This window comes from Phalacrocorax carbo, chromosome 3, assembly GCF_963921805.1.
Source record: "Phalacrocorax carbo chromosome 3, bPhaCar2.1, whole genome shotgun sequence".
NCBI classification, from domain to species: Eukaryota; Metazoa; Chordata; class Aves; order Suliformes; family Phalacrocoracidae; genus Phalacrocorax; species Phalacrocorax carbo.
The window spans coordinates 13,330,395-13,343,703 of NC_087515.1; the positions used below are offsets into that span (position 1 = coordinate 13,330,395).

At 37.4% G+C, this 13,309-nt stretch overlaps 1 protein-coding gene across 2 annotated transcripts in view; it reads left to right on the forward strand.

The window, feature by feature from the left end:
• Positions 1-13,309, forward strand: part of CRIM1 (cysteine rich transmembrane BMP regulator 1) — a 197,966-nt gene that overhangs the window by 116,916 nt on the left and 67,741 nt on the right. For both annotated transcript variants that reach the window (XM_064445861.1, XM_064445862.1), the window contains one exon: positions 3,098-3,219. In XM_064445861.1, coding sequence (XP_064301931.1) covers positions 3,098-3,219 — 122 coding nt within the window. The remainder of the gene's footprint in view (positions 1-3,097; positions 3,220-13,309) is intronic.

The window sequence follows — 13,309 nt, forward strand, 5'->3', positions numbered from 1 at the left end:
GGCAGTATGACAGCCATGCTCAGCTACCAGAATTCCTTGGGTTTCTTCCTGAAAGTCTTCTGTCTGCAAAACAATGTTTTCCATGCTAATAGCCTGGACCGTAATCAAAGGTTTTCCTAGTAGAGCTGGCTGAAAAGAACGTAGGCTATTTAAAAGTCCATCTGAGACCATTTGCTATTTTGACATTCTCCTATGCATGGGTTATAAATTCACTTCCCCTCTGGTTAAAAAAGAAAATTTTGGAGTGTGGGGTTTTGTTTGCTTACACTGTGAATGAGTGTGTGAAGCTTTGATTACTCTGAATGTGAGGCAGTCTCTTCTGCAGGAAGGAACATTGGCTCCCTGAAGTCTTCTAAACATCTTTTTCAGCCCTTCTGGAAGATTGTCCTATCTTAAATTATGTAATCTGGTGATTCTTTTGTTGTTGTTGTTTGGTTTTGTGGTGTTGTGGTTTGGTGGTTTGGTTTTTTTTTCCCCGTTGGGGGTGGTTTTGGTTTTTCTTTGGTGTGTGTTTGTTTTTTTTTTTTTAAAGGAGTTGACTGGGAAGAAGATGAGGGGGAAAGTAAAAGTTGTTAATCTAATAATTTAATATTCTCCTGCAACTCAAATCAATGACAATGAATGTGAGGCAAAGAATAGAGAAGATACAGGCATGTCTGAAAGTTTATTGTGAAAGCAATAAAACTAAGAGTGGTAATTTCAGCTCATGAGACTTGAAAAATCACGGTCCACAACGATATTCCCATCACATGTGCCATTTTCTCTGTGAAAGATGTGAATTTTCAGGAAGTATGATCTACCTGTTTTCCCACAGGTTATCTGGATGGTGAATATAGGCTGGTTGAGGTGAAACCTTATATTTTTATCTTAATAGTGCTCTCATATTGTGCCTGTTTTTTCTTTCTTCTTTAGTAATATGTAGGTGCTTATTTCTGTGCTTCATTCTTCTCACAAGAGAAAAGCATCTTCCAAAGCAATGTCTGCTACATGGGTTAAGGTACAAATACCTGGAACCTGAGAGAGTTCTAATTCTTCTTTTTCGGGGATTTCTAGCAGTCATCTTTTTTTTTCTTTTATTCCCCACCACCCCCACCCCCCAGTATCTTCCTTTTATTAGGGCAGCAAAAGATGAGATCTTAGTACAAAATTCTGTAAGAATACTTACAGATCCATCTTAAAGGGAAGCTGCTGTAACACATCGTTTGGGTTTTCTGATCCCATATAGTAGAAGCCATAATGCTTTCTTTCCTTCTACATCTCTGAAGGCAAAAGGGCATACAGTAAAGAAAATAATTAGATTCCCCCTTTTTTTGTATTTACAAGTAAGTTGAAGAAAAAGTCAAAAGCACGGTTATGATAAATAACTTTGGGTTCTGTACTCTCACTTTTTTTATCCTTTACTGTTATAATATTGTGCTTACTATTAAAAAAAGATCATTGAAATGCCTGTTTTAAAACTGTCACTACACTGTAGTACATATATGCACATAGAGTTAAATTCCTTCACTTTATCTTGACATACTTAATGTTATTTATGAAATGTGATCTAATTAATACTGTTTTTTCAAGGACTCATTTATAGCAGCGTGTTACTATAAAGGCAAAATGCAATATTTTAAGAATACTTTTCAGATAATATAATAAAGATTCTGTGAGATTCCTTGACTTGTTTTTCAAGAAAATTTCCTTTTGAGTAATACCTTATGGTGGAGAACATAACAATATTATGTAACACTGATGAGGCTAATAGGAGAGAGATTAAAACCCTGTCTGGTGAGCGGTGGCTCTTCCTCATTCATTGAACCCTGGTCTGAGATGAAATGGTTGTTGGGCAATTAAGGAGACATGCATGGGAGAGGAGAATCAGACTTCTTGCTCTTTAAGCATAAAGAATAAGCAAGCATCTTAAGTGCTAATGATGCTTCTTACTAATGGGTGGTTTAATGTGGGGATTGTCTTGGAATACTTAAAAGTATTTGAAACAGTCATTAACAAGTAGAGTGCTTACTTTAATTTTTTTTCAACTCACAATTACCAGATCTTCTGCTGAGTTCTTTTTTTCCTTTTGGAATTCATGTAGATTAATGTAGAATACTACAAATACACTAGTTAAAAAAAAAAAAAAAATCTGTGATTTGCAATTGAAAAATTTAAGTCCTGTTCCATGATGTTTCTCAGCTATGATATTTGCACATTTCTCTTTGTTCATTTTGCCTTGCGTTTTATTGAATCATTGCTGCTTATCCCTGTAATGTGCCCATTGTTCGGGGCAAGAACTCTGTTAAATGTAAACTTATCAAGTCTTAAGTGTTTGCCTCTTAAGCTATTATGTTAATCATCAAGCAAAGAATCTGGAAACAGACATGACTAGTGTTTATCTACATTTTATGTCTTCCAGTTCTTTAGGCTGCTTTCTTAAATAAGCAAATAAATACTACTAACGTGGAGAAAATATTCTTTTTAACATGATCCAGTCTCTAAAATTAGCCACAGTATTTAATAAGTCTAGCCTCCTACATTATTTGGCATCTCATGTAATTGGTTGCCCCTCCATAAACTGAGGACAGCACCATCAAAATTATTTTAATTTGGCTTAGATTTAATGATTCTGCATGGTCTTCCTTTCTCTTTAATTATTCCCTATATAAAACTGGGTATAAAATGGTTTCCTAATGAGAGAATGGAGAATGGGTGCAGTTACTGCTATTAGTATTTCACCAATTTAGATTTTTTTTTCCAGAGATAATTGGAGGAGAAGCCTAATTTTGCAAGTCTGGAGAGTACAATTATTTTCAAACAACCTGGAACTACAGTTTTCTACGTTTTCACATGCAGCACTATAGAAGTGCTGGTGTTGCACAGTACCATCGTCTCGTTTGCTTGACCAGCAAACAGAGTTTGGGTGGTTAAAAAAATAAAAACTTCAGGTTGATAAGCTATCTGGGTTGTTGGGTTAATAAAAGATAACGAAATATGAGATGAATATGCTGATACTGGAACTTGTGTTCAAGGTTTCCATTTTCCTCATGCTTATTCTTTTACCTTACACATGGCTTCATTTATTTATGGGGTTTTCCTTACTGTTCTTTGGTTTCAGATGCGAGTGTCTCTCTGGTTTATGTGGTTTCCCCATGTGCGAGGCAGGCTCCATTCCCCAGATAGTCTCGCGTGGAGATGGAACACCTGGCAAGTGCTGTGATGTCTTTGAATGTGTCAATGGTACGTGACGAGATGCTTTCTCTTGCACCTGGAGAGGAGGATTTTATCTGTCTGTGGGAGATGCTGGGCATTTGGTTATTTTTACCATGTTGTCAAGATCTAAGAGTAATAATTTTGACATTCATTCAGTAAGAGGGAACTGGAAGTTCTACTGAAGATACTTAAGTGGAAACTGTGTCATTTGTAAGTTATGTTTCTTTAATTTCTAAAACACTTTTACCTGTGACCCAGGGAATTACAGTTTTGGCAAGACTCCCTCGCTGCATGGTTTTCAGGTACTCCTTTGCCAGTAGCAAACACTAGAGTCCTTTTAGAAGTGAAAATTTTGCTACACACTGCAACTGCTTGTTGCAGTAGTGTAAACAAAAGCATGCTGTTTAGACTACGGGGTTCACTTGAAGTAACAGTTGCAAATTGATTTTTAACATGAACATACAACCTTAGGAAATTTTAAGTCAGTGTAAGAATAGACTGATTTACGTTCTTTGTTTCCTGATGTAAATCTTTATAAAATCTTTAAAAACCTTGAATTTGTTATGCAAGTGACTATATCTCGGGACTGCTCCATGCTATATGCATAGAACTGCATATATGGTGAGTTGGAAAGAGATTTGGGTATTTGACTGTTAGTAGATAGAAGGGGAAAAATACTCTTGAAGGATTGCATGCTCAGATAATTTCTGAGCATAAAAGGATACATTGGTGCAGTATTTACTAATTAATAGTTATTCAGCAATAGCAATACTTAATCTTGTTTAGTGGTGAATGTATCATATGTTTGAAGCAGCTTTCATTTTACATTCTTCATTGCATATGCACATAGGCATATGTAGGGACACACATGTTTCCCCAGGAGAATGTGTGATGTTTACATGTAGTAATATTTTAAATAATCAAATGCTAATTCAAAAATACTACTAAATACATGTAATGGGACATTAGATATCAAAATCAGCTTCTTTCATATGATTAAAAGAATTTGCATCAGGAAGAATCACGGATTCTTTAGCTTTCAGATTGTTTCACCATCTGGGATAAGACTGTAGATACTGTAGAATTACCAAATTTCTGATTTATACAGCCTGTAATGAGTAACACTCATCTTCCTTTGTTTCGTATTCGTGTCATTCTGTTGAAGTATCATTCCTGAATTTGATTTAACTGTGTGGCATACCTTAGTGCAATGTTTGATTCAGGATTTACTGCAGTACTTTGAGGAAGAAATGCAAAGCCAACATCTGATACAATGTCTTTACTGGTATCAAACAATCTCAAAGGTGCAAACAATGTTGCTAACATTCCTGTTTCTCTTCAGCCTGCAAGTTTTGGGTACCACTGTCAAAATTGTTGCAGTATGTATCGTATCAGGTGTTAGATGGATCTGTTTAAATTTGGTTTTGTCCGTAGTCATTTTCATATCCTATTTCCAAGGAGGAGTTATATTGATTTTTCATAGTTAACAGTGAATTTGGACTGTCTTAGCACTGTTGCCCCGTGCATCATTGCCTTATTGCTCACTCCAAAGAGTCAGCCTGCTTTTGGGTCAGGATTTCTTTTTGCCTCTCAGGCTTTCCCATTCCTAATCACCTTAGTCACCTATGAAGACAGTAAATTGGAAGGAAAAATAGGGGGGGTTGAAGGGAAGCTGATGCCAGAGAGGGAAACAGAAAGGCCAGATTGGAGGAAAATGAAGGTTTGTAGGAAGAGATAATCTTTTGTCTTGATTAATGTCCTTAAAACATCAGTATTAAAATATTGTGCCAAGTAGGTTGTGTGATTTTTTTTTTTTTAATAAGTTCCTCTTTAAAAAAAAATTCTGTGAAATCTGGTCAGAAAAGTTATACTTCTGGGTTTGTTGTTTTGTTGGTTCTGGTTTTTTGTTTTTGTGTTTTTGTTTGGTTGGGTTTTGTTTTTTAAAAGGGCATTTGTGTTTATGCTAATTAATACTACTATCAGATTTTTAAAAATAACGCTGTATGATGTGACTTGAAAGCTCTTTAAGTATATTTAGAAGTGAGAAACTGCCAGGTGCAATTACTAATGATGCTTCATTTTGGAAAGAGAAAATAGTTATAAGCCTGAAGATGTTAAAATTTTTTCTCAACAAGCTGGGAGCAACTGTGAAACTGCTCGTGAGGAATTCTGTATGTGACTTTTAGATTGTGTGGCAGATCATTTTTAAAGAGAACAGAGTAGTCATAGAATTTGATCTGCGTTGCTTTATAATTTGGGATTTTTCAAATGCATTTTAGGGTGGTTAAGTGGTTCATGCATCAGGGACAAATATTGCAAGCCACACCTCTTAAACCCCCTAAATTCCTAGAAAACTAATTCTGACAAGAGCTTACTAGATGAATGTCTAGTGCAATGATAAACTGGTAAAAAAAAAATATGTATGTATATAATCCCTACGATTACTTCTGTCGGTTTAAAATAAAGGGGGGAGAATGTTGTTCGTGAGACTGATAGTTGAATATAATATGCAGTTCTAGTTTTTAGAAGGGTCTTGAAATACTAATAAGTGCAGAAGAGATATTAGATATCAGTGGCAGATGGAGGAAATATCTTACAGTGATAGGCTTAGATCAATTTCTTCACTTCATTAAAAAAAAAGTCATCAAAGTAACAAGAGCCAAATCTGTAAGATCTAGGACATGCTGTTCTCAACAGTGAGGGTGGTTAACTGTTGGCACAAACTGCCGGGGAGATGCTGAATTCCTTATCTTCATCCTTTCCAATTAGGATTATATGCCTTTTTAAAGAGTGTGTTTTAATCAAATGCAAGTTAATTGGTTTATAGATGGTAAGTGGGGAAGTTGTGTAATCAGTCTTACCAGTGAGTTCCATTAGTTACTTCTCTGTTTGAAAACTGGCAATAGGATGGAATAAAAAGGACGTGTGCGCAGTCACGTTAGTATACTTTTCGTGATAACATCCATCTAATGTTAGAGTTACATAATTCGGGGGGGCAGTAGAGGAAAAAGCTGTCAGGAGTAATACTGATCATCTGACTTGCACATATTCATAATGGATACCTTTATTTTAAGGTATGTAGGCTGCAAAAAATCCAGTTCGTGTGTTGTGGGGTAACTAAATCGTGTATTTAGGCAACCCTAAAGATGTACAGAGTGTTAAAGCAGGCCTGCCTTCTGTAGTATTTATTCCAAGTCCGTGCTCATGTAATAGACGCAGAGTTGCAAGTTCAGAGGCAGTATGGGAGGCTGCCTTTGCTGTGTAGGAAAGAGGTCTGCTCTTGTTGCAGAACAAGACTGGCAGTGTTGAGAGGGTAGTTAATAAGGGCAGCAAAATACGTGTCACGGAGACACACTGCAGTATGTTCTCTGTTGTTCGTCAGCCTTTTTGGGACAGATCAGTCATTCTTTCACAAATGTTTTTCCGACATTTAATGCAATATATCCGTAGGTTTTGTGTCGTTATCTTTGTCCCAGTACACACTGTCTCAAACTAGCTTTTGGTTAATCTGTCTTTAGAAAAGCATGTTAATGTGCAGTGAGAGAAACTTCTACAGTAGTCAGTCCTTGCAGATCGTGGAGTTGTTGCTGTTTGATTATAAATACAGCAGTAAGTCAATATGCTAATCATGATTTTTTGTGCTTCAGATTTATATTGGATGTGTCCTTAAGCTTCCCATCATGTGTAATCTGCTGCTTCTTATAGTTTATTTTATAATTATATTCTTTATCACGAAAACAACATTTATTCCTGCTTGGAAGTGATCCTGATATTTTTATTTAATTGGAGCTTGTTGTTAAGTACATCCTGTCTGTGGCTGTTCAATCTTTGTTTAGGTTGAGCAGTTTTTGAATTTTTTGTTACAGGAAATAATTTAGAAAATGCTGAGAACAACTTTCTCATTGGTGAGTGAGAACAGAAAAATATATTACAGAGAGCTGATGCTCCCAGTAGTTCTGTGTGATGTTTTAATCATCACAAATCTATGCAGAGATCAGAGTATTTTACATAAGTGTTTTACTAACTGGACACATAAACTTGTGCTTCTTAATCAAAGCACTGCTGTGGTTAAAAGAATTCAGCATTACAAGTAATGCACAAGTATTACTGTCATTAGAATGTGGTTCTCCCAAAAGTCAATTAAAAAGGTCAATTTTAAGGCATGTATTGATTCCTTTATTTTGAAGGAAAGCATCTTTGAAAATAAAATCATTCTGTATTCTTTAAAAGGTGGTAGGAATCAAAGTTCTCTTTTGATGCAGTGAAATTCTCTGTCATAGTTTATCCAGCATGAATATTTGGGCCATCCCAGAGTATACCCTGCCTGGTCTTTGGGTGTCAAAATGATAGCTCAGACAGCAGTAATCGCTGCAACTTTGTTGTTTCTTGCTCCAATTTCCTTATCAGAAGAAAGGTTTGTACTGTTTAATTTGTAAATTACACCTTGCAACTCTCTAGAACTGTTGGTAAACATTAATGTACAAAGCAATGGTGATACGATTTTGTCAGTCGTCTTTGCTTAGAAGATGGCTGGCTGTTTCTCCTAATCTTACTTTCCTGATGACCCTCAGGGAAAGTCCCAGGTTGTGCACGTAACAGAATTTTAGCCTGAAGAAGACAGAGAAGTGTGGATTGCTAAATTTAAATCTCTGGCTGCCATAAAGTAGTGTGTATAGCTATATCAGCTATACTTCTAGTTACATCACAGCTTGTTGCATATGAGAGTCAGAGATTAGCATAGTGGTGTTCAGTAATGAAGTTGTCAGGGAAGAGCTACATCCATAGTCAAATGTGCTTGTTCCTGACATGTGTGAGGTAGATACAGAGAAAATAAGGCAACATGGGAAATATATAGCAAATAATTTCATCTTAATATATGAAACTGAAAATGAGGTTGTGCCTATTGTGTGGTTCCAGCGCATTGTAACAGAGTGCTGCTTTTGCTGAAAGTGAGAGTGTATATTGCTTTGTTTAAAGATAGCTTCTTCCAATTGCCGTGAAGTTTCCAACTTGCACTTATCTGAAATCTGTTTTCCATCTAAGGAACACTTGATCATATATGATAAACTTGGGGAAAACTGAGCAAGAAATTCCCAAGATGCAGTCCTTCCCAAGATCCTCTGTTTTACAGAGGTTAATTCAAGGTTTCTTCTGATCCACCCAAAATATATTACTTAGGAGGATTTTTGGCTACTAATCCTGGTGTGCTGTCTTTGCTTATGGGAGAGTTTGTAAGGAAAAAAAAAAATTGATTCAGCATTAAATTACAAGCATCAACAAGTGAATCTAAAGAGATTAAAAGCTGCACGTGCAGCAAGAGTTGGAAGTGTTTGGAAACAAGAGAGTATCCAAACTTGCTTGTTCTCTAATTAGGTATTGATATACGGGTCTCTTGAATGTAAATTGTGCTAAAGCACATACTGACTGTGCCTTGAAATTTGAGAGAGCAATTACCAAGCATCCTGCAGCTGCTTCCCTCTGTCAGTCAGAGCTTCCACTTCTTAGTAAGTTTACTTGAATACAACTGCTTTAAAATGGTCTGATTGCTTTATGAAAGATGTTAAATTGCATGCGTGAGGGTGGTCCTCATTAATGTGTCCATGTGGACTGACGTCAAGGGGACCAGGCTGCTTTCTGCCACGGCCACGTATTTTTGAGAGTCCAGCCTTGCCAGCAGTGGCTCTGGAGCCCTGCTTCGCATCCCTTTTCCTTGGAGGTGAGGTGTGGACTCTTGTTGCTCTGTCCATAGAGAATGGGACTACCTGATGCATGCACAAAAATAACTGGCATTGATCTAGGGAAGAAAGGATGGTGACTTCCCCTGGGACTTGGGACTCTGACCCTTTCTATACTGTTTTTTCAGGCTGTACTAAGGATCACAGGGTGGTACAGAAGTGACCTAAATTATTAAGCTCATTCATTTGATGTGACACATAACCTGTGTTTTATAACTGTTTCTGTAATTTGTTTCCTCACTTGAGAAGATACCACTGACACAAATGAGGCATTTCTTTTTTCTCTGTGCCTCCTGGCTTTCTTCATGCTTGTATGTCTATACAGTGGTACTGCAATGGAGGAGAGATTAAAACCCTTCTTTAATCACACTTCTTGTCACCTGTTGATGCGCTTACCTCTCACAGCAATTGCAGTTCCATTATTAAGCTCATGGTGTGGAAAAGGATAAAGGTGATTCCACTATTTCTAAAGGAAAATAAGAATCACCAGTTTCTGAAGAGAGCATCAATGTGTACTGAAGGGATTTGATGGGGAATATTGGGTCAGCAAGGAGAATCTTCACTAAAGAAGGAAGAATGGAGTCCAAGTGAGACACCTCACAGACACCAGCTAATGGCCACAGAGTTCCCATTATTTATTGCACTAATCCTGACAGAACTTCTGTTACAATTTCATTAAACTTATTTCACACATGCTCTTAAAAGATAAGGATTTGACCAAGGCAACAGTCCGTCCCAAAGCAGAGAACCAAATATAGTCCTGATCCTAATTAAACTCGTGGCATCTAAACCCACAGAATTTTATGGTGTACTTTAAATAGACACCTGCTTAAAAATAACAAGATATAAAATGCAGCTTGCAAGGAGCAAAAGATAACAAAGTGGTAACTAATAAAAGGATGATTAATACTATAGGAAGATAATCTGATGCCAGAAAGGTAGAGAGACCTAGTGGTTGTGGGGTGGGGTTTTGGTTTCAGGGTTTGCTTGTTTTTTCTTCAGTCAGAACACTTGAACAGTATTTGAAAATCATGGCTAATCACCAGCCACAGCAGTGCAAGAATTTGGTCTAGTATAGTGAAAAGCAAGTCAGTCTGCCAAATGAAGTAAAATGTTTTAGATCCTCTGAACCTGGATCATACTCACCCTAGTCAAAGTGGGAAAAGCGTCTGAAGCAATGCAAGTCATTACCAGTTACATTTAAGAGGAAAGAAAAGGAAGATGCAGGCCACTTAAAAGGCCAGTCAACCCAAAATTCCCGGTAAAAATATTCATTCTGTAAATGCATATAAATAAAATATAAATAAATAAAATGCAAATAAATAAAAGAGGGGAAGTAGCAACTGTTGGCACCACAGCTGGACGTGAAACAAACTCAAAGCTTTTACAGCAGTTCACCAAGAGTGGGAGGGTTGGTCAGTGGGTAGTAGAGACTGAGTTTTAAATAACATAAGGACAAACTCACTTCTTTCATTCATATCAGTTAATGAAAAACAAGATGCTAAATAGATTCTGTGGAACTGATAATGTCATATACAAAGAAAATTAGATGCCAGATGCTGCAGTTCTGTCTGGTTTTAAAAGTTCAAAGAAAAAAAAATACTTCTAGTATTTACTTTGAAGTAGTAATGTTTTTTTGCCAAAGCTAATTTTCTTGGTAACCAAATATCTTCAATCATGTTATGACTCTCAGATATTTCGAGATGCTTAAACTTGGACAAGGTTGCCATCACTTCGGAGGACAAGCTTAGAGTTAAATATTTTTCTCAAAGAACGGAAGAAATGGTTAGACCCTTTATAATGCCAAACCATAGCCTTGTGTTACAGGTTTGGGAATTCTTTTCTTCCTCCAATTTTTAACTTCTCTCATGCACTGGAGGCTTATCACAGACAGACTGGCACTGAACGATGGGCTATGCCAGTACCTTTTAGTGGTGCTGAGATTGTTTCAGATGCCTGTGCCCTGCTGCCGTGCCTAGGGCTAAACTGATCACAGCATGTATTTTCCCGTGCGATAGACTGACAGAGACTACTGGGATTTAAACACATTCCTCTGTTATGAAGAACATGGCTTCCTTCCAAGAACTGCTTGGCAATTTTATTGAAAATCTGTTGCTGTTTGGGGGTTTTAGAGCACAACCACGGCCCTCAGTGGCCCCAGCTCCTCCTTTGGCTGTCCTGGTGGTTTTCTGTGGTAGGGCTGTAACCTACAGCAGGATGTTTAAAAAGTAGCACTGCTTAATTGCCAGAAGGGGAGGTATAGGCAAAGGGGGATAGCCTAGAGGAAAGCCACAGAAACAAACGCTGAAAAGCATGACCTGATGAAGAAAAATCAAAATTGAAAAACAGTGTGCATTTTATCTGTAAGAGAGGATGGAGGCAGGGACACCCAGGATGGATCCCTCTTAGCAACAAACTTGTGCATTGGAGGAAAGTACAAAAGCAGTAGGACTTAAAAGATTGGAAAAGTAATGAAACTTTGGAAACTTCCTTTCTGTTCGTTTGCTGTTTCTATCTAACCTGTAGTATCCTTGCTGTGATTTGAGGAGTTGAAACTGTGGAATTGTTTAATAGGCAGGTTGCAGCTTCTCTGTTACCGGTGGTTTTAAAGAAAAGATTAAGCTGGGGATATATTAGGTAGAGCTGATTCTGTTGGGGGGATCTTTCCCTCCTCTTTTCCATGATGATACGGTGACTTTGAAATAGGTCTTTTGTCTCTGTGGGGAACACCTCGCAGTCTTGTCTACTGTGTGTAAAAAAAGACAAAAGAGCTGTGTTCTGAAGCTGCCTAAAGATTACTGGATTGGGATCTGCTGCTGAGATAGACAGAAAATTTTAAGACTGTTGTTGAAAATCAGCACTGACTATAGATGAGGAACCACTTTTATATTCAGCTGCCACAATGCGATGATATGGACTTTCTCTGCTAGAAACCTCACTATAAAAATCTTATTTGGATTTTGCTTTAAAGGCAAGTTGCTGAATTTGATTTTCCTCAGTGTCCCAACTATCTTTTAATATCTTTTACAGACCACAGAATGTTTCTTTCCTTTAACCTGAGCACGTATGTATAAATATTTGTGTAAACACATGCATAAATAATTGCATTTATTTACAAATAACAGTTACAGGTTTGTTTTAATTCTGATCTCTGTGTTTCTAGATAACCTTTTTAGAAGATGCCGGACCAAAGGACTTTCAGAATGGTCCTGTGATTGTGTTAATAGGGAATATACTGCACTAAGCAGAACAACCTGAAGAGCAGGAACCCAATTTTCTTTTTTACCTAGCTTGTTTTTATCTGTTTGCAAGGAAACAAAAGCATACAGTATGTCATCTTTTAACATGGTTATGGGCTAATTTCACTGAAATGAATCCTTCTCTTTTTTTTTTTAAACTCCCTAGCAGCACAGCTTTTGAAAAACAGAAAGCTTTTCTGTATTTTGTTTATACGGACACAGGATTCAAGTTTATCAGTTTCCTTCCCTTTCATTTAATTGAAAGTTCACAGCACTTGCTTCCAAGAGTCTGGTACAAACCCTTCTATACACTGAAGGAATGTCTGAAGTGCTGGAATCACAAGCCTTTTAATCCTTTAAACAACAGAAAATTGTTTTGAAGCTCGCTTCCACTTTGGGAGGGCTGGAATTTTTGATACTACAAGAGAAAATGCCTAAACTTGCCTACAGACAGCTGATACCTGAAGCGTCTCATGCGCTTGGCATAACCACGTGCAGAATTGCTGCCTCGCGAGGGATGAATTGCCAGACTTGCATGTGTTTCTGAGCTGTTCCATGACTCTAATCAAAGAAAACCACAAGTATTGGGAATCTACAGAAATCTTAATAACAGAAGTTTTATTTTGAGCTAGTTCAGCCAATAGAACTGAATTTAATTAGATTTAAAAGTATACGGTAAAATACCTTAGAAAGCTAATTTGATAAAATAGATCGTGTATGTTTGCAGTTCGGACTGAAGGTAAAGGTCTTAAGAAATAAGCACTGGCTGTGTCTGTGTAGCGTGAGGCTGTGTGGTTCACTGCGATGCTGACTTTTAGGGCTCTCTCTCCCAGAACAAAAAGGCCGTGGCTGTGAGATCTGTAGCGCTAAACTTGTGCCAGAACTGTTTCCCATTTAACTCTGTGGCAGGCAATTTTAATGCCAAATCGAGTCCAGTCTCTTAGTCATGCTTAACTTTCTATAGGAGCAGAGATGTGATATCATTTGTCCTTCCACAGCCAGTATAAACTCTGTATTGTTCTGGGTACCTTCCGCTGTGTCCTGGCTCCTTTCATAGATGGGCAGTGGTACGTCTGTGCTTGGTCTGGATCAGTCTTGTATTACTGAGTTATCTGATAGCTGGCAGACACAGAATTCAAGTCC